The 25,821-nt window shown below is 37.9% G+C and overlaps 2 protein-coding genes across 3 annotated transcripts; one reads left to right on the plus strand and one right to left on the minus strand.

Moving 5' to 3' along the window:
- Window positions 1-158: 158 nt before the first annotated feature.
- Window positions 159-23,952, minus strand: LOC123317550. Its single transcript, XM_044904133.1, has 3 exons — window positions 23,870-23,952; window positions 18,892-19,010; window positions 159-1,332 (listed from the first exon to the last, which is right to left on the minus strand). Exons 2-3 carry the CDS (start codon window positions 18,950-18,952, stop codon window positions 1,187-1,189), a joined length of 207 nt encoding a protein of 68 aa, XP_044760068.1. The 5' UTR covers window positions 18,953-19,010; window positions 23,870-23,952; the 3' UTR covers window positions 159-1,186.
- LOC123317549 lies at window positions 7,630-12,865 on the plus strand. Of its 2 annotated transcripts, none has more exons than XM_044904131.1 (2): window positions 7,630-9,896; window positions 12,822-12,865. In XM_044904131.1, exon 1 carries the CDS (start codon window positions 8,074-8,076, stop codon window positions 9,400-9,402), a length of 1,329 nt encoding a protein of 442 aa, XP_044760066.1. In that variant the 5' UTR covers window positions 7,630-8,073; the 3' UTR covers window positions 9,403-9,896; window positions 12,822-12,865. The 2 variants fall into 2 exon arrangements, with proteins under 2 accessions (XP_044760066.1, XP_044760067.1); XM_044904132.1 differs by lacking the exon at window positions 12,822-12,865 and having other exon boundaries at window positions 7,630-9,586; window positions 9,666-10,706.
- Window positions 23,953-25,821: the final 1,869 nt, after the last annotated feature.

Consider the following 25,821-nt stretch of genomic DNA (forward strand, 5'->3'; position numbering starts at 1 on the left):
GGGTGGTTTCCTCTAACATAATTCATCTGGATTTCTCTACTTATGGACATGCTATTTGCATGTCATTCAATCAAAAGGGTTGAAAAAACTGCTGGCCCTTTTTACTTTGAAATGTTTATTAATCTACAATTTTCAGGAAATGTAAATACAATTGACGTTCCTCATTTTTCTGAGAAAGTGTACTCATCTCCTAATACCCTAATTCATAATTTCAATTTGGTCCACTTCGGGGACAAAGGTAGGCCCATTCCGAAGACCTAGAGGTGATATTTCTATGTTGAAATGAATTTTATCATTCGAAATATAATGGATATATAGAACTGAAGAAGTTTTAGGAATACCACGTCTAGGTTCTTCCTGAACACAATATGATTACTAGCATTTGATTCAAATTTGAATCGAATAGATATAGAATTCAAGTAAACGACTGGGTCACTCAATCAAGTGGATTGATGAGCTTTTATGAGGAAAGGAAGAAGAGAGAAAAAATGAATAAAATAAAAAAAAGACAAGTGAGGAAAATCTGTTTCGTGCCTAATTATAATTCTTTCTTCAGGAATATTTTTCATCAAACAATTTTCAAGATTTTTTCCTGAAATTTGTTCATTTTCGTCTATCTTCATGAATATAGAACCAAACATTCAATACTTAAAGTACCTAAAGATATACAATAGTTGATAAATATAACCTTTATTTGTATTTTTATATTTCTATGAGCAAATACCTCCACAAAAATTCTTTCAAAAATATATACATATAACCAAGAAGATATACAGCTATGTATCTTCTTGCATTTAACATTTTCTACACCCTCTAAACCGACTAACATATAGAGAATTCATCAATGGACACAGAATTCGTTTTACCCTTTTAGTCTTCAACAACAAGAAAAAGTTGTAGAGTCTCCATATGTTGACAAACTAATTTTCGCCAGCAATGTTATTATCAGTTCAAACTGGCTCTAAAAATTATTATTTTTGTAACATCTGCATTCTTGTCGTTGAGGACTTAATGGTGGGGACTTAAATTGTTACATTTCATATAAAATTAGTTTACTCCGAATAATTTTGCACTAATATTCTCTGAAGAAATACGCGATTCGAAGGTTTTGTGATCTTAGCTGGAAAATAATTTGGCTTTATCACCATATTCTTATGATCGGAGAACGGGTGAATATCTTTGTTCTTCACGCTGTTATGTAATATTCTCTCCTGCCTATGCATTTCTCCCTCATGATGTAACACAGTGCTATGGTGATGAGTATGATGATCGTGACCCCCATGCCAATGCTGACCCATATTATTTCTTCGTTTATCCCATGATGTGATCGACCTGGAAAGAAAAAGATCAGATTTAATATGGTTTTCCAAGTATGTATCCGCTGCATGAAAGAGACGAAGCGAGGGACGTTACTGTCTTAGGTCATGTAGCAATGGATCCGACCTTTAGTATTAGGAAATCCTGCGATCAGCGAAATTATCAACGGTAATCAACAGACTTTTCAAGTTTTCATTTTGAAGCCGGAAAATGGAGGTGTTGAATCGTTGGACCACACAGTATGTTTATTACAAGGCGATTCATTAACTCTGGCGACCCACCACATTTCGGTATAATATATGTCTTAAAAATTCAGCAAAATTAACACGTAGCAAACTGAGAGTTTCTCAGTTCGCAGTTTTCCGAAACATTGTTCATTTTTTCACATTTTCTATTTTAAGGTGAGGTGAATAAACTTTTCCCCATAGAAAAAACACTGTAGTTTCCAAGATTCATGAACTTAGGCTATATTCGAAGGGCATACATTTTAATTTTCCATTTTTCTCACCTGCGGCAATCATCAATACATGCTCTCTGAGTTCTCCACAAAGCATCTTTCGAAATTCTGTACGGAAATCTCTCGCGATCAAAGTTGCGGATCTCCGAAGATGTTCCGACAAACAATAAACGCCTCCAGGCATCTCAACAATTCCTTCCTACGTAAGGGATATAAATTGTGCACTTCAGAGGGAGGTTTTTGTTCTTTTGATGTGGAACTTTCTTGCGATATGAGCAAAACGGATCAGAACTGTTCGACAAACGTTTTAATCAGGTTGTTTAGTGCAACTAGCGTCAGTAGCTCAAGTGGTTAAAGCATCGGCTTAGGGTAGCAAGGTACAGAGTCTCGAATCCTGGCCAGAGAAGAAATTTTCTAAATTTTATAGTCAGACTCTTTTCAGACAAAAAACATGAACCTACAAAGTTCTATTCAAGAACCAATCGATATTTCAACTCTCTACATTCGTCGGTTTCGATATATCGATGAATGGTTGACATCCCTCATGCTGTACAGAGTACCAATCCAATGAGCATGCGCTGGTTCCATGAATCCTATTGGTTCAGATCAATTTCCAAAATTTTCAAATTAAGGCTATTGCTATTTGCTATTTCACTAGGTAAATGACAAATGTACAGTACTTTACTTAGTTCGCGAATGTTATTACTATCAGCAGTTTGTGTTTGAGTTCATCGTGTTTTGTGTTTGTATTAAAATTTGTTTCAACTAACAATGCCTACTAGATTTTTGAGGATTGTGAAGAGAAAGGTTGGTATCTCAAATTTATTTTAGTGATTTTTTTGTACTTAAATTACATTTAGATTGCAATTCTTTAAGATGTTTCACTACTACTACTATTTTGTTACTTTTACTTATATATCCTCGGTTATTTGTTTATGCATTTTTTTGAACTGCTAATTTTAGCCAATTTCAAAAGAATTTAATTGTCATAACAATATTTCTGGTTTCATTATAGATCTCAGAATCTTGAGAGTTTTCGATTGAAAACTATTAACCATTAATACTGAATGTGTATATCACAGCACGGTAAAGTAGATCAAATAGGTACTATCGAATGACACCAACATTAGATGAGCGAAAATGTACCGTTTCCAAAAAAACCTAACCTGAAATTGCCGATTTTCGGTCTATTTTTCTAATCACAGGGCCAATTTGATTAAGGACAGCGTTTTTCGCCCATATTATAACCCATTTTGAGGGGGTTTATTCAGAGTAATGAAAATTAATTAATTAAATTAATGAAATTGTGTAGAAAAAACAATTGTTTAAATTAACATTTACTTGGGTTTTCGATTAACTACTTGAAATAATTTCAATTAGGTGTGATAAATTATTATTAGGAATTAGGATTAATATGTTTTAAAATCGCTATCTTTTGTCATAAACTAGCCCTGTGATTGAAAAAATAGTTCGAAAATCGGCAAATTTAGGTATTTTCATAAAATTCTTTTCATTTCACTCGTTTCATTTTGGAAACGGTACATTTTTGCTGAACTAATATTGGTGTCATTCAATAGTATTTGGTCTACTCTAGTTTTGGGACACCCTGTATACGCCGATAAAAATAACCATTTTCCTGATTTTAAACAATTGAAATTCAAAATGTACTATGTAAGGGTGGACTGTATGATGATACCAACTTATTGCGAAACTTACGCAATTTCATGAGCCCAGAATCGACATTTTTTTATTATTTTTTCGAGATCTGTTAACTGAGAAAATTTCAGTGGGTTGGTCAACATTTTTTCTTTCATTTGGACGTTATTATTGAGAGGAATAAATGATCAAATTCTCGTAAAAAAATAAAACTGAAAAACATGAAGATCTATAAAAAATTGACTGATTTTTTTAATAGGTTTGAGTGAACATTATTAGTATAATCGTTTCATATTGCAATATTCAAGTTTTATCACTTTTTCATTAGTTAAAGAATTACCTTCAATGACCCTTAAATCTTCATAATAAAATATAATCAGAATTTAATCACTGAGATCGTAAATGCTTCTTACCAACAAAATATCGAATTGTGACACAAAAATAAATAATTTTTTTCATAACTTGTAAAAGCTTTCTAAAATTGCCAGAAATTATTGTTGCAAATTCATTTTTAATATCCCTGTCGTTTGCCGAAATACAACAATGTATTTTATGGCTTTAAGTACCTGAGTAAGAGGCATTATCTCGTTGAATATTCTTTTCAAATAGGTTCACAATAACTCTTGATGACTACTACCATTCAGATTCTATCTTCCGAGAAGTTTGAAACCAGAAGATGAAATTGCTGAATTAGGATAGTCTGTTTTTGTTTTACCAATTATAAAGGCGATAAAATATTAAAATATTTTGATATTTTAATAATACTTACATGGTGTTCTATCATAACAACATAAATATTCATATAATATTGGGTGTTCTCATAATTATGATGAAGTGATGGTTGTGTACACAGGTTGTTCTTTCATATTATTCGAGTTTTCTTATATAAGAGGTCATAGCAACGATAAGAAAACCTTATACAGGGTGTTCCATAACAACTTGTCTAATTATTTTGATTCTCCGAATGTAAACTTATTTTCACCTACTACTTACACGAAAACAATAGTTGACGATCCCTTTCATATGAAGAATATCAATTTTTTTTCCAGATGAATTCGTTTGTCGAAAAACTTAGCTGCAGGAAATCCCCGGATGACTTGGTTGGTCATCAGTACTCTTCAAACTCCAAGAGATACGAAAATGAAGACGCAGAAGAGTACGAAGAAGAAGCAGGGTATGAGTACGAATCAGATTCTCCATTTCACAGCTATGTCGACACTTACGCGTTCGACAGAAAAATGGAGATGAAAAACAGTCTACGAAAAAATTTCCTGGCGCAATCTAAGGTCAAACCCATCCAGAGAAAGTTGGTAATGGATTGGTTCGTGGACACATTTGGAAAATTGAAGCAGTTCGAATTGGTACCGGATGTGCTTCATTTGTCAGTCGCCATTTTTGACAGGTACATCCAAGTGGAAAAAAATGTACCATCGAAAAATCTCCTGTTAGTTGCTGTTGCAAGCCTTTTCATAGCTGTGAAAATGGAAGATGGTCTATCTACAAGAGTCCAAGTAAAGGATGGAGTTTATCTGACAGGGAAACAGTTTGGCTATGATGAAATTCGAGAAATGGAGAGGACAGTCCTGAAAACCTTGGAGTTCCACGTCATCATTCCTTCCTCATACCACTTCTTATCAAGGTGTCACTTTATAATGAAATCTTTGGATCTTGAGATTTTCTTCGGCATGTATATTCTGGAAGTTGCTCTTTATTCCTACGATACTTGCCACATACGTCCATCTTTACAAGCGGCAGCAGCTTATTTAATCACAAGGGTTTTTATGACTAATGACGAAGATTTGACGAGAATTTGGCCGGTGATGTTGGAGAAACATACTGGATATACTGTATCTGATCTCGGGCCCATCGTCCAAAAAATATCCAGACAAGTTTATGAAAATTCCGTGAACGGTTCAAAATCGAAGGTTTTCAACAAATATTATACCGGAAAATTCTACGCGGTTAGTAGATTTATCGCTAATTCGAAACCTATACTGAAGAAATTGATGAAAAGGCAGGATAGGTATTCGAATTCCAAAAATTAAAAACACATGATCTCTCATTTTACAAGTTCTAAAAAATGTTATTGACATTGACCTTGTCAAGGTGATTTTTTGTACATACATTAAACTATACCTATTGTTATTTTTCGTATTTTAATTATATCTATTTATTTGTGTCATATTAAATTGATGAAAAATATTTTTATATCTCAAATTTTTGCTTCATTCATATCTTTTTCTTCAAGAGTTTTTAATTTAATCGAAACACATTATTTGAATCATGTGATTGACTTTAGAATGTGATATTAGTACACTATACTGTTACTTTTCATGTTTCAATTGTATCTATTCATTTGTGTTATTTTGATTAATGAATAAATATTTCCATTTTAATCTTTTTTTTGTGCACTCATACACTCCCTATAATTTTTTCAAATCCTTTTGAAAACTGCCCATAGAGCATCAATTCAAATTCAAGAATATCAAAAATTTCCCAATAAAATATTTATTTTGAATAATCTCAACCTGTCGGAAGATTTAGTACAATAAAATGCTTTATGAACTACTTGACAATAATTTTTTGAATGCTATAAGATTTCGAGGTCCTAAAACAAGTAATCGTGCATTACGACTTTAAAAAAATATGATGGCTCTTGGTTTTGTTCTCCTTTAATGAGCCCAACTCGTTCAATTCCGAATAATACAAAAAAAAATTGAAACCCCTCAAAGGAAATGTTTTTTTTGAAGAGAGTGAATATTTTTCTTCGGTAAAAATGAATGCGTACATATTGACAAACAGTAGCCCCATGGGAAAACAGGGGAAGGCAGGAAAATAATACAAATAAAAAAGAAAATTCATTTTATAAGCTGCGGCCCACGTTATTCGTAAGGTCATTATTCAGTCTGGAAATGTTTCAGAAAGGAAATTCCATTATTTGAAAGTCTCAAAGGACCTGCGTCCTATTCGGATTCGAAGAAAAAACTTATAGGTAGTCGAATGTACAGTTCGTTCGCAAGTTTCTAAAGCCTATCTCCCTCCGTTTAGATTTTCATCTTGGAAATGGAAATTTTTCAAAAAGTGCAAATTTCACTTGAGAATTCGTCAAGGCCGAACGGTTGTGCTGAAGTGGATGAAATTCTCAGATTTATTACTAGAAGAGTTGCTCTTTCAGAATATGTATAACTTTTAGAGCTACCATAATTTTCCTGGAAGATAAATCACTCTAAAGATGACCTTCGAAAAATTCCCAAAAAGTTGGGTGCAGTTAAAACTTCCTCAAGATCGAACGGTTGTGCAGAAATGGATGAAATTCTCAGAGTTATAACTAGAAGAGTTGCTCTTTCAGAATATGTATCACATTCAGATCTACGATAGTTTTTCTGGAAGAAAAACTACTCGCAAGTTGACCATCGAAAAATTCTAGTGCTTAATTAAACAAAGTCTTCATAAATGAAAGTACCATCCCAGTGGGCTTTGAAATATTCTCGTTCTGCAGATATCAGTAATTTTCTCTTGTTTTGAAAACAGGAATTTCAATTAGTATTAAGAATACAATAATTTGAGTGAATGTCAATTTCGAAATTATCTTATTAATCATTTATAAACACCCTGTATAATTAATTGTATATTGCACCGCGAATATCGTTTAGTCTGTATGAGCATGGAAGCCTTGAATATTTCTCTACTTTTTAGTGAATTAGGTATTGACGTTCTTCCTCAACATTCATGAATAAGGCAGTTATATTTTATTGCTAGAGAAATCCAGAATTATGCCAGAACCCTTCCGGAACCGGATGAAATATTCATCACGAATGCTTTGGGGATGTTCCTAGTGCATGATATTCATAAAATATCAAGTATGAAATCATGTACGATCAACTTGGATATCCAAATTATTTCTACCTTGTTTTCATTATTTCTAAGGCAATATATTTTAACTGGTAGTCAAATGTTTTGAATTGTGAGGCTTTTTCAATCAAGATAAACATTAAATGCATACTCTCCATGCTCACTGAAACACATATACCTCCAAATGTTTTGCATCATGATGAATTTCCTCCCGAACTCTAAATTTCTGCACCGTGAAAGGATCGTACAAAAGAGCTCAAAATTTAAAGGGAAATGTTGGATATAACAGTTTTATCCTGAAAGGATGTGATATGATACGTTCATGACTATACTCGGAGGGTCCTGGCCATTGGGGTGAAGTACCAACCAGGCGCGTCTCCAGGTGGCGGATAGGAGGGGTCCTTCTGCTAATGATTACAAATGAAGCTGAGGACTGTGGGACTATAAGTTGGCTCGTAGTCTTAAAAACACTACTGGTAGCCTTCCAAAATCCCACCGCGGACCAACTTCTCCTGCCCAGCTGTAGTGTCGTGGCTAAGGGCCTGCACAGGATTAACGGCGCCAACTTTACCGGACAGTCAAGGACTGGCGGCAGTTGACAAACCATGCAAACTTGTTTGCGGGGGATCTTGCCTTAATTGGCCGGATCGAGAGGAGACAACCTCATCAAAAACCCCCTAGTTCAAGGTGGAACATCCTATGCCGAAGAACTTCCTCTTTGAGTAGCTCATTGGGTTAAGATGAGTTCCTAATAGGCGAACTCCGGACACCTGCCGCCCTCCGGTTTCAATATGGCTTACCAGGGTAAGGGAGCACTGCCCTGGCGGACTTTTATTTCTTCCCTTCTCGTGGGACCGCTTATGGACACATTAGAAAAAACAAACATAAACACAAAACCAGTCGAGACGGGGATCAATCCTATCTCGACGACCGAAACCTCGAAAGAGGAATGTGCAGAAATCGGGGTGAAACCTGATTCTGCCATTACAAACCCAACCCTAGGCGCGGAGGAGAAATCCGGAACCGCACAAGGGGAGGGTATCCCCGAGGCTGCAATCGCTGTAGTCGCTAAGGAGGTTGAGAAGTTGAATCTTACCTCCAAACGCAGACGAATGGCGGGAGCAGCCAAAAGGCACCTAAAACGGCTACTGAAATCAGGTGCCGACTACAAGTCGGCACTTGCGACAGTACTCCGTGAGGGCGCCGAAAAGGCAGCAGCAAAGGAGAGGGAACCAAACCTCCCAACGCCTGCTGCCAAAACTCCGAAGAGGTTGCGCTCTGATGGCAGTACTCCTAGTGCCAGTGCGAAAAAGCACTGTCCTGGGGGAACGGTCAGCAAGGGGGTGACCTACAAGGAGATGGTGGAAGGGATCAAGGTCGGCATTGTCGACGGGGACCCTGAAGCCAATCTGTCAGCTGAGCAGCTGGACCTGCTCCAGGGCGCCATCCTGAGGCATACCCTCAGGAAGGAGGAAAAGGGAGCGGGAATCCGCTTCTTGAGCTGCACTCATAAGCCGGGTTGGCTTATGATTAGATGCGCGGACGAGGCTACTGTCTCATGGCTTGAAAACTGCTTGTTGCAGATCAAGCCGTGGGATGGGGCCAACCTCCGCATCGTTCAGGGAACGGAGCTGCCAAAGCCCTACGTATGCGTTGCATACATCCCTGATCCTCCACTAGGAGATCGACCCTCACAGGATGAGGTGCTGACAGGTCTGAGTGTGATGAACCCAGACCTGGAAGCAGAGAGCTGGGCGGTGTTACACCACCAGGTTTCAGGGCCGGGCCGGACATGGACCTTCTCTGTAGATGAGAGCTCCATGTCTAGGCTCAAAGCCTTGAACATGATGCCCTACTATGGTTTCGGGAGGGTCACCTTCCGGGCCAAAGAAAAGGGCATGGGTGCCGACAAAGAGTCGGACACCCAAACAAAGAAAGAGGAAGGAGGGGCCAATCCCTCCACCTCCGTTGGCACCTCCAAAGGTGAGCTCGCTGAGGGAGAGAGGTCTAACTCTGCTCCCTCGACGAGCAAAGCGCCGCAGGCGGCCCTTCCCACCGGGGCTCTTCCCAAGGCTGGTAAAACGGCCAGGAAGGGGCCGGCGGTGGGAAGAAAGAAGTAAGCCGCAACATCTAGTGATGGCGCGGCTCTTCAAATGCCTGCAGGCTAATGTGCAACATTCCAAGGCTGGATCTTACCTCCTTGGAAAACGAATCCTGGACGAGAGGATAGATATCGCCCTCATCCAGGAACCTTGGGTTACTTCCCGAGGCCGAATCAACGGCCTCAGTAACCTTCCTGGCAAGGTAATATCACTTGGATCTGGGGAATCACCCAGGTCCTGTATCTTTGTCAGGAACACTATTGACATTTTTGTACTTACAGGATTCTGTTCCAGAGATGTAACATCCATCCTGGTAAAACTTCCCATGGAAACGGGCACTAAAGAACTGGTCATCTGTTCTGCCTACTTCCCTGGTGATACCATGTTCCCTCCGCCAAATGAAGTGCGAAAATTAGTTGCCTTCTGCAGGGGGAAAAACCTTCAACTCCTCGTTGCTTGCGATGCCAACTCCCATCATACTACGTGGGGTAGCACGGACATCAACGAAAGAGGTGAGCACTTATTTGACTTCATTCTAGAAGAAGCGCTTTTTGTATTGAATCGGGGCTCTGTTCCAACCTTTGTTACGAAAAATCGGGCTGAGGTATTGGACATCACGCTCTGCTCGCAATACCTGAGCACTAAAATCACTGACTGGAGGGTTTCTGACACGCCCTCTGGCTCAGACCATAGAAATATTCAATTTAACATTGAATTAGGCGGTAAACCCATTCAGGAATATCGCAATCCCAGATTAACCGACTGGGATGGTTATAAACTATCCCTGCAACGGAATCTGAGATCCATCAACGTCAACGTTAACAATCATGAAGACCTAGAGAAGCTGGCCAACTCAATTGGCCAAGCTATAGTCTCGGCATATCATGAAAACTGTCCACTAAGAAAGAAATCCGACAATAGGAAAGTATCTTGGTGGAACTCTAAATTAGAGAAACTTCGTAAAGAGGTTCGGAAAAAATTTAACCGAGCAAAATCAGCAGGTGAGTGGGAAGTGTATCGTCAAATCCTCACCTTGTACAACAAGGAAGTAAGGAAGGCCAAAAGGGAGTCTTGGGAAAACTTCTGCAGCAGCATCGAAGATGCTGCAAGCGGGACAAGACTCCATAAAATTCTCTCCAGAGAGCCGTCTTTGACGCTGGGATCTGTCAAAAGATCAGATGGCACCTATACGGCCTCTGGGGCGGAAACCCTTAAAATCATGGCTGACACACACTTTCCGGATCACGTGCTGATTGATTCCGCATCTGCGGAAGAAGGTAACTTCACCAGTCGCCTCAAGCGACCCAGCAAGGAATGCTGGAAATTTGTCAACAAACTTGTCACTGCTAGCGCGGTGAGAAGGGCAGTTTTATCCTTTCTCCCATACAAAGCGCCAGGTGACGATGAAATATTTCCAGCTCTACTTCAGCACGGACTGGAATTCTTAATGTCTTACCTCATTAGGCTCTTCAGATCCAGCTTGGCATGGAATTTTATACCATCCAACTGGAGGAAGGTCAAAGTCGTTTATATTCCCAAGGCGGGAAAAACAGACTCACAGCCTAAATCATTCCGACCGATCAGTTTAATTTCGTTCGTGATGAAAACTCTTGAAAAGATACTAGACGAGCATGTCAGAGAGGTGATTCTACGGAAGCATCCCCTGAGTGCTCATCAGTATGCCTACCAGAAAGGCAAATCCACAGATCTTGCCCTCAACAATCTTGTCGGCAGGATCAATGAATCTCTCAACTCCAGGGAGATTGCAGTGGCTGCCTTTCTGGATATTGAGGGAGCCTTTAATGCTGCCCTTACTGAATCTCTAGTGAGGGCTGCCAAGGTTAGAGGTGTCCCTCCCACCATATCGAATTGGATCAGCACTATGCTGAGCTCCAGAAACATCATAACCACGCTTTGTGGCGAAGCACTTAGATTCAAAGCAGGCAGAGGTTGTCCGCAAGGAGGTGTACTATCACCCCTTCTCTGGTCACTTCTGGTTGATGATCTAATTGCAATTATCAGCTCGCTTGACGTATATGTCCAGGCTTACGCTGACGACATAGTTGTTTTACTGGAGGGCAATGACGATGCAACCATCTCAGATGCTCTTCAGGAAACACTAACAGTAATTCAGGGTTGGTGTGATGGGGAGCAGTTAGGGGTGAACCCCTCCAAGACCCTGATTGTCCCCTTTACCAGGAGAAGGAAATTTCAAATCTTTCCTCCAACTCTCTACGGTAAGACCATTCCACTCGTAGAGGAAGCCAAATATCTGGGCATTACCCTAGATAGGAAGCTTCTATGGAACTCCCATGTGGAAAAAGTCGTCCACAAAGCCAGGCACTCCCTATGGGCCTGCCAAAGGATCTGTGGAAGGACATGGGGGATAGCGCCGAAGCAGCTCCGCTGGCTATACGTCACGGTGATCAGACCATTGGTCACCTATGGCTGTGTCGCCTGGTGGTCCTGCACTGAACGCGTTCTAACCCAAAACAAACTTACCAAACTCCAAAGAACGGCTTGCCTCATGATTTCGGGGGCATTCCGCTCTACTCCAACTTCGTCCATGGAGATGCTATTAGACCTCCCTCCCCTTCACATTTTTGTCCAGGGAGAGGCAAGACTAGCAACCCACAGGCTCCACCACCTCACCGTGAACGAGCCTGACAAACTCACTTTCGTGCCCAGTCGTCTGTCGGCCCAACTGGAGGCTGACGAGGTGATGGGCATGAGAACTGATCAAATTATCACAAGAACCAGCACCGAGGGAACATTCGTTTCTGTGATTCCAAGCAGGGACGAATGGCTCCATCACAAGGATTTCTATTTACAAGGACCTTGCTGGTTTACTGATGGCTCCAGAACCAGTCAGGGATCTGGAGCCGGAGTCTACAGCCGTAGACCGCTGACTAAACTCAGTGCTAGTCTGGGAAAGTCGGCGACAGCTTTTCAGGCAGAAATCTTCGCCATTGATCTGTGCGCAGGCCATTTGCTTGACAGTGGCTGGGCGGGCAGATCGATAAAAATCCTTACGGATAGTCAAGCTGCGATCAAATCTCTCGCGGCTGACAAATGCAACTCGGCACAGGTATTTGAGTGCAGATCTAAACTCACCAAATTGGGAAGTTTGAACAGACTGCAACTGATATGGATACCTGGACACTCTGGCTTCAGTGGCAACGATGTATCGGATGCTCTGGCCAGAGAAGGCGCGACATCAACGCTTATTGGCCCGGAACCTAGCATAGGAATTCCCAATTCCTTAATCAGGGACCGAAACAACAGCTGGATAAGGCAAAAGGTCCTAGAGCACTGGCGCAACCGTCCTGGATTGCGTCACTCGCATAGGGCTATTTCAGTGCCTCCCAGCCCATACACCAGTCGCTGGCTAGAATTTTCTAGAACTAATCTGAGATCCATAATAGCGGTTTTTACAGGACACTGCAGACTCAGAGCCCACCTCAAAAAACTCAAGATCGTCAACGACCCACTCTGCAGACTCTGCTTAGAGGAAGACGAAACAATTGAGCATATCCTCTGTGACTGCCCGGCGGCAGACAGGGTCAGACTCGGAGTTTTCGGCTCTCCGAAGATGATCCTAGAGGAACTCAAGAATCACTCCCCCTCCGACATCATCTCCTTTTTGGGTAGGATGGGACTAGAGGGAGAGATTTAGCTCTTTGAGCATGCTTGTGTGCTACAATAGACCGTTGGTCGCGGTGGCAGGTTTGGGTTAGTCCGACCAACACACCCAGCAATCAGTAATCAATACTCGGAGGGTTTTGTCTGGTTATATTCTGTTCAATCTCATTTGGAATTCCCATTTCATTCCATATTTTCGGGGTAACTACGTAAGATCATATTATATGGTTGAGGAAAATACAGGTACAATTTTCTTTGGGCTACAAATTGGCAGGAACATTTTTGGATGGTACAGTAAATGCAAAGAGACTTGCAAAATAGCAAAAAGGATCGTATCATTGATATGTACAATTCCTTAAAAGTGCCAAAGGTTCATTACTAAAAATGAGTAACCAAAAATAACTGATATAACTCAGTTCTCATACTATAATTATTATTGACTCATTGACTGAATAATGTATGAATGATTTACAACCCTAGGGTTAGGGACTACCAAATCCCTTCCTAGAATCAACTCATCCTAGGTAATTGAACTGGTACAGGGTGACGTGTCCCTTCAACAAGAGAATAATGAAACTGAAATCTACCTCCAAATCCCAAAACTTCCAAAATTGGTGATGTTCTGATAGTTATTGAAAAGTTCTTAAGTAGTTCGTACCCTTATGCGCATGACAATGTAATTTTGTATATTCTTGAGCTTATAAATACTTGAAAGTTTGCTGCAAGAAGAAGAATATCGAATATCGTCTGTTGAAATTAACTCAGGCCTCAGGTACTGGATTTGTATGAAGAGAAGTATTCGAAATTGTAGGTGTTTCGTAGGTTACCAAGAGATTCCAGTGAAACATTGACGTATTTGAAATCAAAACCAAAAAAATGCCATTGATGATCACTTGCAGGTAAGTGTTATAAATTAATAACTTGTATTATTCCTCCCCTATAAGAATGACTGTGTAAGAACCTTGAAATATTCATTATCCATTAGATAAAAGTTTTCAAAAACATATTTCGTCCAATTTCCATTCACCTGATACAAAATACAAATTAATGAGAATATTTTCTTAAAAATTTAACCTGTTATAGATATCAATAAATATTTTGAAAATTTGAAAGAATAATTTCAGAGATCAAGATATAGCAGATGAAGAGTCTACCTAAACTTGAATGAAACCAATTAAATCACTTTATTTTTTTAGATTTATATACAATGAACTGCTCAACTGCCTGGAGTTAGATATTAGCGATGATTGGGAAGTCAGATTTGTTGATGAAGAAGAAATATTGCATATGGATGAAGAAATATTGCATATAGATGAAGGAATATTGCATATAGACATTGAGGATTTAATACTCAATGATATAGATGAAGAAATATTGCATACAGATGAAGAAACAGGTGAACCGGAAGAATGGTAAAATCCTAAAATTTATTATGATTTAAATCCATTTGTTTTTTCGAGTATTTTGAGGAATAGAAAACGCCTATTATTTTTGAATTAGTGCTTTTAATGGCTTCATGCTGAAAATTTCTACTCGAGTATTTGAGAGTCATTTGAAAGATTTTAATCATGGAATGACATAAATGATGTTTTTATTAATATTCACAAGTAATTTTTTCCAAAAAGAAAGTAAGATTGAATATTTTGTTAATTGTTTGAAATTGAAGAAGTTCTCATAAGTTTACTTTGATTCATATCAATGAACTCTGTTGTAGATTACGAATGTAATATTGTTTTAATTTACAGATTTGTTTGTGCATCAATTATTCTAATGATCCATTCTTGTTTTGTTTCAGGATTCCGTACATCATTTCATTATTTCATCGAGTCCTCTGAAGAATAAGCGATAGTCAATTGAATTTATATCTATAATATGTTTAGTTTCATTATTAATGAATTTTTGATTTTCTTTTTTTTTGTTATTCGATGAGTTATTAGGAAAAAAACAAATACATGTTTATTTAAAATGACTAAGACAATTTTTTTCAACTCCCATATAGCTTTATATGTGCATATATAATATGCTTGATGGTGACGATTATATCGAAATAATTAATTGCAAAATAACTTTGGATTTCCCATGATCAATTCAACATTTCATAGTAAATATTTTATATCGACATCGATGGAATGCTTGTATGGATTTTAATTAGGTTTGCTAGTCCAACAGAACAATTTCAATATCGCACCCTCTGTTATGTTATGTTATTAATTAGATTGCTGGTCGAAGCTTTTATTGAACGTCAATCAAAAACTCTCTTCAGTTGAATAATTTGGGGAAGCTGAGTATGCACCCCACTAAATAATCTTGGATTTCATCTGACCAATTCGATCCATTGTAGAACGCAACCCTATTCAAAATCAAGGGGTCACTCCACATTTTTCTTTTGAAGTCGCAAAATGGAGGTGTTTTCGTTGGACCACACTGTATTTTCACTTTTATACAGTTCAAAAAACTCTGCAGAAACTGGAAAGTGATCTGAATCTCAAGTAATTGGTAAAATATTAAATTCAAACTAATTTATGTTCTCTGATCATGCAACATTAGTTGATGATCTTAAACTGCTTGATATTTGTGTAGTGCAGGGCTGCCTAATCATAAGTTTGCATGGAAATTATTTCAAGAAGACAATCAACAAGAAATTTGTGTAATTTGCCATCAGCAGCGAATATAATTAAAACCATGATCTTCAGTATTAATTTCGTATCGTACTAATTGGAATAAGAATTTTCAGCAGAATTTAATTCAATATATTTATCCCTTGGCACCGTGTTGTGGAACATCCACGTTAATTGGTTCTAAAGAGGAGCTGAGAAGCTGGTCTGAAAAGAGTCAAACGAAATTTTTTCTGGCGTGTGTCCCAAACGATCCAATTCATTTTGCCAAACGACATTCAAAGGGGTATATCCGTACCCAAAAAAAATTGTATGTTCGTTATTACAGATCCTCGGCTGGAATTGATATTATACTGTTCGCGAACTCTTCAACATGCGCTGATAATAGCCGTTAACGATCATATTCCTCTCCCATTCCGAACTAGAAAAGGTGGAGGAAAATTCATTTCTTTCATTTAGAAGTAGGAAAAAGAAAGACCCTGGAGCCATTCGTTTAAATGGACAGTAGAACGAATCAAAGGCAGAAGTCCATTATATCTCGAGATCTCACAAAGAAGAAAAAAGAATAACTATTTCAGATTATCGAATAGTTGTTTTATTCATCTTGTTTCTACCTGAAAAAATTCTTAATGAACTAACAGTGGAACTTTAAATGGTTGTACAAAACATAACTATCTCATTCCACCCTATTTAACTGGAAATATTTAATGAACTCGAACTTTATCCATCTTCCCTTAAACAGAACAGTGTTATTGTCCGTATTGTCTTTGGCATTGACGATGCAACTGTTGAAACCTACAACTAAAAGAGGGAATGAATAGACTCAACGTGTTTTGACATGAATAGACTGAAAAGCCTTTGTCTGAACGGATATGTAGGACTACAATACGGTCAAACGATATCCTATCGATTCATTTTCGACTGCATAGACAGAGTAGTTGCTTGTTATTAAATCCGAACGTTTCAGTTACATCTGTTGAGGTCTGGTGAAAAACGATGAGTGTGCTGACGTTAAACCATTCGGGGAAGTTCAGTTTCCATCGGTTTTGTATTTGACCCCTTTTTTCCCCATATCATTCCAAATTGGCGAATGCGATGGTTGGACAGTTGTACGAGGATGTATTGATATCTAGTTAGCCTAGACCCATGCATAAAAAAATATCGCGTTTACAATAACAACGAACAATAACTCATTAGAAGTGTCAGTGTGAAGTTTAAGGTCAAAAAGTAAACCATAGTTACGCAATAAATTAAAAGAAGGAAGATGTCCACCGAAATTGTGAAAATCGAAAAATTGGAGTATCGGGCCATCATCAAGTACCTATACTTAAAAGGGTTAAGAGGTAAGCAGTCTAACGAAGATATGCTTAATACCCTTGGTGATCAATGTCCTTCGCATGCGACCGTGAAAAATTGGACTGCAAGCTTCAAAAGAGGTAAATTTTCCATTGAAGATGATGACCGATCGGGAAGGCCAGTTTCTTTGCCAGTCCCCGAAAATATCGATGCTTATATGTATATATCGATGCAGTTCATGACATGATTTTATCAGACCGTCGAATTGGGCTAAAACGGATATCTGAAGCACTTACGTCCAGTTTCATAATAGAATTTAACGTCACTTATTTACCCTTAAAGCTTCCTTTACTGTCATTTTTACAGCCGGTTTCATAATCCAACCTAAAGTCGCTTCAATTTTAAAGCTTCCTTCAACCCTACTAACGTCCAGTTTCATGATCAAATTTAAAATTACTTTAAGCTTGAAGCTTTCTTTAGTGCCATTTTTAGTAGGGTTAAAGGAAGCTTTAAAATTAAAGCGACTTTAGGTTTGATTATGAAACCGGCTTTGAATATTTCATACGAACGCGTTCATTTTATAGTTCACGTCAATTTGGACATGAGAAAAATTACTGCAAAATGGATCCCCAAATGTTTCAATGTTGACCAAAAGCGTGCAAGGGTAGAAGCATCGCGTTCGATCTATGCTCGATTTGAAAACGATGTAAACTTCTTAAATCAAATTGATACTATGGATGAGACTTGGGTACATTTCTGCGATCCAGAAACAAAGCAAGAATCGATGGAATGGCGACACTCTGGTTCTCCAAGACCTAAGATGTTTCGTGTCCAAAAATCTGCTGGAAATGTTCTTGCTTCAGTTTTTTGGGATTGCCATGGAGTAATCATGATTGATTTTTTGGATAAGGGTAGAACAATAACCGGAGATTACATCACTGACCACTCTACTGGAATAAATTAAAGAGAAAAGACGCGGAAAGCTATCCAAAGGTGTTTGTTTTTGCAGGACAACGCCCCTGCACACAAATCTCATGTTGCCATACAAAAAATTCGTGATTTAGGATTTGAATGACTAGAACACCCCCTTTATTCATCAGATTTGGCTCCATCCGACTATCGTCTCTTTTCTCAACTGAAAAAAAGTTTAAAAGGTGGTAAATTTTTTTCCAACGAGGAGGTAATAAAAGTTGGAGTGGAGGTCTGGTTTGCAGAGCAAGAAGAAACATTTTTTTTTAAAGGTCTAAAGACGTTGCAGGTTCGCTGTAATAAATGTATCCAATTAAGAGGAGAATATGTAGAGTAATAAAATATTTCGACATTGAAGTTTTGTTTGGTTCTCTAGTAGGATAAGAATTTTTCAATATATCCTCATATTCGGACGAAATCACATCAGTTGAAAGCGTTTTCCACAAGGATTTTTGGCAGATTGATTTTTCTGTTGATGTAAAGTAGCATTGGGATATGCAGGATATAAAGCTTTATCTGAGCGTGGAATATCTACAGGTTGTGCAATTTTCAAATTTCACAGATTATTCTACAGGCAATTTGCAACAGATTCATGTTCATGCCACGTCTAACAGCCTGTAGGGGTTAAATTTGATGTCGTTTACGCAATTTATTCCAGTTTTTCTCAACCGAATTGGTGAAAATGCTGATGAAATGGGTGTATTTTCAAGCAAACAAGTAAATTTTCTGGTAATATCGGCAGTTGCAAAATGCCGAATGCGCCAGGATAGTTCAAGGTAATCTTGCATTAGTTTCTTTATGTTCAGGATCTCGCTCTACAGTGGCGCCAACTGGTGAGGGCAAAAAGGGTAGCCCTCATTGATTTCAAATTAATCAAATTGCTGGTCTTGGTTCATCTTCGTGAAAAACGTTTAAAATTGTACAACTTACGCCTGCTTGACATCAGCCGAGGCTGAAATATCAGCTTTTTTTCGTGGAAACTCACCGTCGTAGGATCCAGTCATAATCCCCGACACTTTGCCAGCAACTCTTCCCCCCACTGGCATCTTGACGGCTGAAAATCCCGATGTTCCAATTCTCGTAAACTTTCAGTCTGGGAATGTTCTGAAAATAAATGGGAAATTATTTCTCGCCTTGCGGACGGGGTAGATAATACAAATTCGAGTCTGATTGGATTATTCGGTGAATGTTTTTGGCTTTTCTCCCGAGGAGAAAGCATAAATTCCGGTTTTCTATAGGACAATTAGAAAATTAAAAGTGCCAAGTTATTCCATAATTTTTTAACCAGAGGTTGTAGTTTATTAGGTATTTTTCGTTAAATAATGTGTGATTTATTCTTTGGGATGAAGGTGAAGCCACTGGCTTCTTCGAAATTCAGTTAAATCTTGAATCAATGGAAGAAAAAAACAAATGAGCCAACAAAAAAAGATTTTCTCCAACGGCAATTTTATCAAAGCAGAATTGTTGTAAACAAACACCCATTAAATGAAGAAAGGATAAAAAAATTGTGAAAATATTGTGGAATGATTCCTTGTCATAAAACAATGTATAGTTTTCATATAATTGTTTTTGAGCAGCTCCTATAGCTCCCCTCAAGTCGTAAAAAATCATTTTGATATGATACTTTGGATGTTATAAGTGATTTGCATGTACTATTGATAGTAAAAACGACTATCGACTTATGACAATATTTTAGTGAAACAGGATAATTTTTCTTCACGTCTTTTTTCATTTCACCTCTTTCTCTTTCTTAATTTGGAGTGCTGGGAAGAATGAGCAACAAAAAGTAGAATGAAAATGACAACTTTTTAAACACTATAACTAGAGTAATCGAAGTTTGTGGAAACAATGAATAAATATTTGATTATCGGGATTCTACGAAGCCGAATGATGAATTCGATATTTTGTCTCAATGACAGGAGAGATCTCGAAGAAATACCAATTCAATTTCTCAAGTTCCGAAACGCGTATTAACAAAATCATTGGTATTGTTTGCTCGCGAAGTTGAAGTTTTGTTAGCTCTAGGATTTAGAGTTCTTGCTACTTTTCCTAAGTGGCCCTATTCAGTAGGGGAGTATTTAGATGCTCTCCTAGATGGAAATTCTGATTGCTGAGGCGTCGAGAATCATCGAGAATCAGTAAATAGACTGTTGAATATTTTCAGGAAGTTCGATGAAGAAAGGACCTGCAGACAAACACGTATTGAGAATAGTTTTTTCCTCTGAAATTTTATTCAAGCTATAAGTTGCGAGCACTCAACAATTTGTGTATCAGAAAATACAGAAAAAGGAACTGATCAATATTGCAGGTCATTCCTGAAGTTTCTCATAGTGTTTTCAATTGGTAAAACTACTGCAGGTCGAGTGAATAATTTGATTTCACTACAATAGTTCCAAAAGATCTGAAGCTAGTTTTACCAATAGAAAACCCTATCACAAGTACAGTTTCACGTCAGCTTGACAAAAGTGAGGTTAACACCGATCACAGACAGGAGTGTCATAACTGACAAACGTCATTCGAGAAGCAATCAAACAATCTATGAGATTTTTGAACACAAAACTACAATTCTATTCAATGAACGAAATTATTGTGACTACAGACTATAGAATTCAAAAAAGCTTCTTTTAAATGAAAAATAGTCGTTCAACGTGACCCCTCAATGTCTTCATTCATTCATATAAAACAAAACTTATAATAAATCATTATCCTTCTTGCCAAATACATAGAATCCTGATATGAAAGAAGGGAATTTTAATACTTAATTACAACGAATGAATGAAATAATTAGTCCGATATCTCTTCCTCTTTGAAAGAAGTTGAAACGAGCTCATAGAAATTCATTTCCAGGTAGGTACATTTAATTTATTTCTTCGAGACGTCGGGATTAATGAACATATTTCCTGAAACGAATTAAACATAAAGTGCGGGAGGCTGTTCTTTAATAAATTAATTTCTCCTAGAAAGGGAATGAATTAAGGCACGTTCAATCAGATTGGGATTAAATCTCGGCTCCCTGCTACGTATTCACGGCCTACTCACATTAAGACTGTTAGTCACGCTTCTCAGCAGCAGCACATGAAATTTGCGAATTTCAGAAGAGACGTAGATATGTTGAAATTCATAGCTTCGTTGAGAGGCAATATCGAACAAACATGGGAGAGCCAATATCTAGTGAGTCTATATCTATATACAGGGTGGGCAACATTTGTTGTCTACTGAAATATTAGAGCTAGATGAAGACGGTAACACATTTCTGAGCTTTTTTCAGAGAAACAAAGAATGGTGAAAACCGTAGTTTCCTACGATTCTTCGTTTTTGAGTTATGAGCAAAAAATGAGATTTTGACGATTTCGAAAAATTCCCATAACTTTTTTGTCTTTAAGGTTACAGATCTGAAACTTGAACCTTCCGCAGACAATTTTTTTTAAATTAAAATTTGAGATTATTTAGTTGAAATTCGGTAAGGAAATTAAATGATGAACCCCTATTACAGCGAAAGTAATCCTAAAAGTCCTTTCCATCTCACTCTTCAGTTTCTTAACCTTTAGTAAGAAGCAGTAAGTACAGAACAATTTCAAGCAAACTGCGTCGTTGCAAATGCCTATAAAGTGCCTGTATTTTATGCCAACTATATTAATGTTCAAAATATCACACACTCCAATCAGGTATATCGCAAAATTTTCATTACGAGCGCACTGACCGCAATATCACAGCGTTAACTGCATATGCTTTGTCAAAACAGTTATTTTGCCACCCCACATAACCAGTAGTCATTAAAGCCGAGCAACAGATAAATATTTACTTTCTGGATATCGGGGATGGCTTTCAATGTTGATCTGAATTATTTGGGTCATATGGGATGAGGCGTAGTAGGTTGTGCGGGGAAATGACAGGGGCTTTTCTCGGAAAATGACGTAATGGCTATGCATGGTAAATTACTTCTCGGCGTAGTAGGGAGGTCGGACCTTTGAATCTTGGGGTAACTTCAGTAATTGCGTTCAGACGTGCGATCACGTGCATTCAGCTACGTCTCGGCAATTGGAGCTTTGACTGCGAGCTTTAGCTCTGCCAAAATAATTATCCTTGGCTCATTTTCGCGGTTAACATTACTAATTGAGGGGTAGACTAGTGAGAACGAACGTTAAACATTCATCGATAATATACAGCAATAATCAAAATGGAAATTCATTATTTCCACCTTGGTGTCTTAATTTTGCAGTTAAGCAACCGATCAAATAAAAGAAAAACATACAGGGTGTCTGTAAACAAATGCGAAGGAATTAGGGAGATGATTCCTCGATGAAAATAAGCAGGGGTAGTTCCTATAAATTTTTTTCGAAATCGACCTCCCTTCCAAGATACAGCCTTTGGAAGGCGATGGCGAGTTGACAGTTTTAATTTTTTTTTACGGGTTCTAAAATACACTGAGTCATGAAACTATACATAATATGAAGTACTAAGTAGATGTTACTCACACAATTTTTTAGATCTGATAACTTTATTATTAGGGGTTGAAAATAACAACCCTTTATGATTTTCCTTCGAAACTTTTTTTCGTGGGGTAGATTTTCGAAAAATAAAATTCTCTTGTGGTTTCCCATTCAATTCTGGAGAAAAAAGTCTGATGCAAAATTTCGATACAGCCGATACTTTTCTCGGAATAAATAGAAACTTACAAGCAGTATACGAATGTCTATGAGGCAGAGACCTAAGTTTTTATTTATTCCGAGAAAAGTATCGACTGTATCGAAATTTTGCAAGAGACTTTTTTTCTCCAGAATTGAATGGGAAACCATGAGAGAATTTTATTTTTCGAAAATCTTCCCCACGAAAAAAGTTTCCAACGAAAATCATAAGGAGTTGTTATTTTCAACCTCAAATAATAAAGTTATGAGATCTAAAAAAATTGTGTTAGTAACATATACTTAGTTCTTCATATTATGCATAGTTTTATGACCAGTGTTTCTTAGAACCCGTAAAAAAATTAAAAACTGTCAACTCGTCATCGCCTTCCAAACGCTGGCGCTGTATCTTGAAAGGGAGGTTGATTTCGAAAAAAATTTATAGGAACTACCCCTGCTTATTTTCATCGAGGAATCCTTAAGTCCTTCGCATTTGTTTAGAGACACCCTGTATAAGCTTTAGCTAATTGGAACTGTGATAAGAGGAGATGGAAGCTGGAAGCATAAAATTGAAACCTCAACCTTTTCATTGCTGACTTTTTTCTTATCATCAAGATATTTCAATTGGAATATTCGCTGTGAATGGCAAATATCGATAGATATCAAAATTTTGTATGCAGCAACGAAATCAGTTACAGGGAAAATTGAGAAATATCCTTCATTAGCTCGAAATTGTGCCCAGAAAAAAATAACTGGTCATTCATCATCAGAAACCAATCAGACAAATGTGAAAATTGGCACTTGGACTGATTTATCAGGCCTTACACCGTGTGACCCAAGAATTCCGGAATATTATATTGCCAAGGGAAATCCGGTTGGAGTCATGGCCTATTTAGCACAGGGGACACGTTTGAATAAACTATTGATTTTATCGGAGTTAGCACCGAATGAACTAAGTAGCAGGTTGTCGGTTTTCAACGTCTCCCTATTGGAAAATTTATGCTATAAATGTTTATCGCTATTCTCGATTTAGACTATGAAAATTTCAAGGCACAAAAGGCAAAGGGGAGAATTCAACGTTAAAATAGTATTTTCTGAGCAAAAATGTTTTATGCAATTGTATAAATTGTAACTCACCAATGCGAAATGAGTATTTAAATTCCATTCAAGTAATTTTCCAATTTTTTTTCCATCTGAAAGGATCTCTACTAGATTTTAATTAGGAGACACTGAAACGCACACTTTCGTGTTTATGTCGTCAAAGAATCAGACTGAAATTTTGTATCCACGTGGAATTTTGATTTGATAAAAAAAAATTATTTCTAGGGAATCAAATACTACCTTCACTCTAGATGGGGAGCTATCAGTCTATAAACATCCTATATCATCTGCCATTATATGATTATTGGAAGGTTGGGAACCTGAAATCCAAAGATGAAAAGAATTATAACATTTAGATGTCCTTGACCTTCTAATGTAAATGTTCAACAAAAAATTAACGCCTTATCTGGTTATAAAAATCGTACACAATTTCGAATCATTATAATAATACATTTGGCTTTGCATTTTTCTATTCACTTTGAATCTCGGTGAGCCGAAAAGTTTTGTAGGTTACATTTAGTTTAAAAAGACTAATTTTTCATTTTAAGTTGTGCTGCAATTCACAATTTGACAGAATATGCAAATACGATTGCCATTGTGATAATTCGCTCTGCATTCGACTAAAATGAAGCAATTTAATACAGTGCAGTACAGTGGGGGCCCGTAGGGCCCCGGCGGTCTCAAGCGTAGCGAGAAACTGCCTTTACGAGAAATGCCGTTTCCATAATGGTACAGAACGTCAAGATCGAAGCTGGGGAAGTTGCCTAAAATAATTTAAGAAAAAGTTCAAGAGCTAACACTCTTGCCCATTTACGGCCCCCAAATAACCAAAAACTTCGTAAGAAAAAAGGTGGAATTTGTACATTACAGTGCACATCCTTCATTACTCATTGGACCAATGGAAGTTGAATGTTCAAATTGTAGAGCTTCAAAACACAGAAATGCAGCTTCCGGATAGTGTTGCAAAGTTGCAAGGAGGTAAATTTGGAGCCTTTGATTACTAGAATCTCAGAAGCATGTCCAACTGTACAACGAATGCTTTGAAATTACATCATTTGAAGCACCACATGGGGTTCAAGACAATTTTAAGCCCATTTTCAGGGTAATTGCAAAGAGTAGTGTTTGAGATCATTAACCAATTGAACTACAATGCAGGAACTGATAACAGTAGCAATTATCAGACCAATGGAAGTTGTATGTTCAACGGTGGAACAAATGCTTTGAAATAACATTATTTGGAGCAACCCAAGACAACATTGAGCCTACTTTCAAGGTTATAAAGAAGGATAAGGTTTAAAATCAGCACATTTAGTTCTTAATGTATACATTCATCATCACAGACTCAAGGCCAAATCTTTCATATAGCAGGCTGTTTACCACCAAGCCGTCATTCACCAACTGATTACAGTGCACATCGTGTAGTATTATTAGACCAATAGAGGTTGTATGTTCATACTCTAGAGCTTCAGAATCCGAAAATGAAGCCCCTGGATTGCATGGCGAAGGTAAAATTGATGGTGATAGCGCAATGAATCCTTCCACCCTAAACCAAATCATCAAACATGATTTTCTCAACTTTAATGATCGAATCCTTCCTCCTGCGATCCATTTGCCCGCGATGGAATGAATATAAGTACCTACAACACGATAAAACGAACAGGACTCGATAAGAACGAAAGTTTTTCAGGGCCCGAACATAATGTCGATCTTTCAGTGATTTATTCACATCGTTCCATTTCCGCAGTAGGATCCTCCTCAGGCTGAGCTCAGTGCCGAGCAGACCTGCTGACGCCCAAACCCCGACGGCCTGGGATATGCATCTCCCATGTCCTTTTCTCATTTTCCTTTTTGGCGTCGGAAGTTGCGTGAAAAATTACGGACATCCTACTGCGGAGAGTGGTTATTTCGTTTTATGCACAGCCCGATCTTCCCGTTTACTGGCCGTTTACGATGAGGGATATTTGTGCGAGAGGCAGCTGTGGGAGATATCGGAATTTTTCAATTGGAAATGGAGGTTTGAACGTGTGATTTGGGGTGCCATAAAGAGAGCTATCTTCATTACGTCTGCTCCTGAATATTTCCACCCTTACATCAGAATACTTCGCTTTATTCTTAGTTCGTCTTCTTGTACTTTGGTTTTTCTTGTTTTCATCTCGTTAACTGCTGAATATTACTCCACATGGCAAACATTG

Source organism: Coccinella septempunctata, chromosome 7 (assembly GCF_907165205.1).
Source record: "Coccinella septempunctata chromosome 7, icCocSept1.1, whole genome shotgun sequence".
Classification (NCBI taxonomy): Eukaryota; Metazoa; Arthropoda; class Insecta; order Coleoptera; family Coccinellidae; genus Coccinella; species Coccinella septempunctata.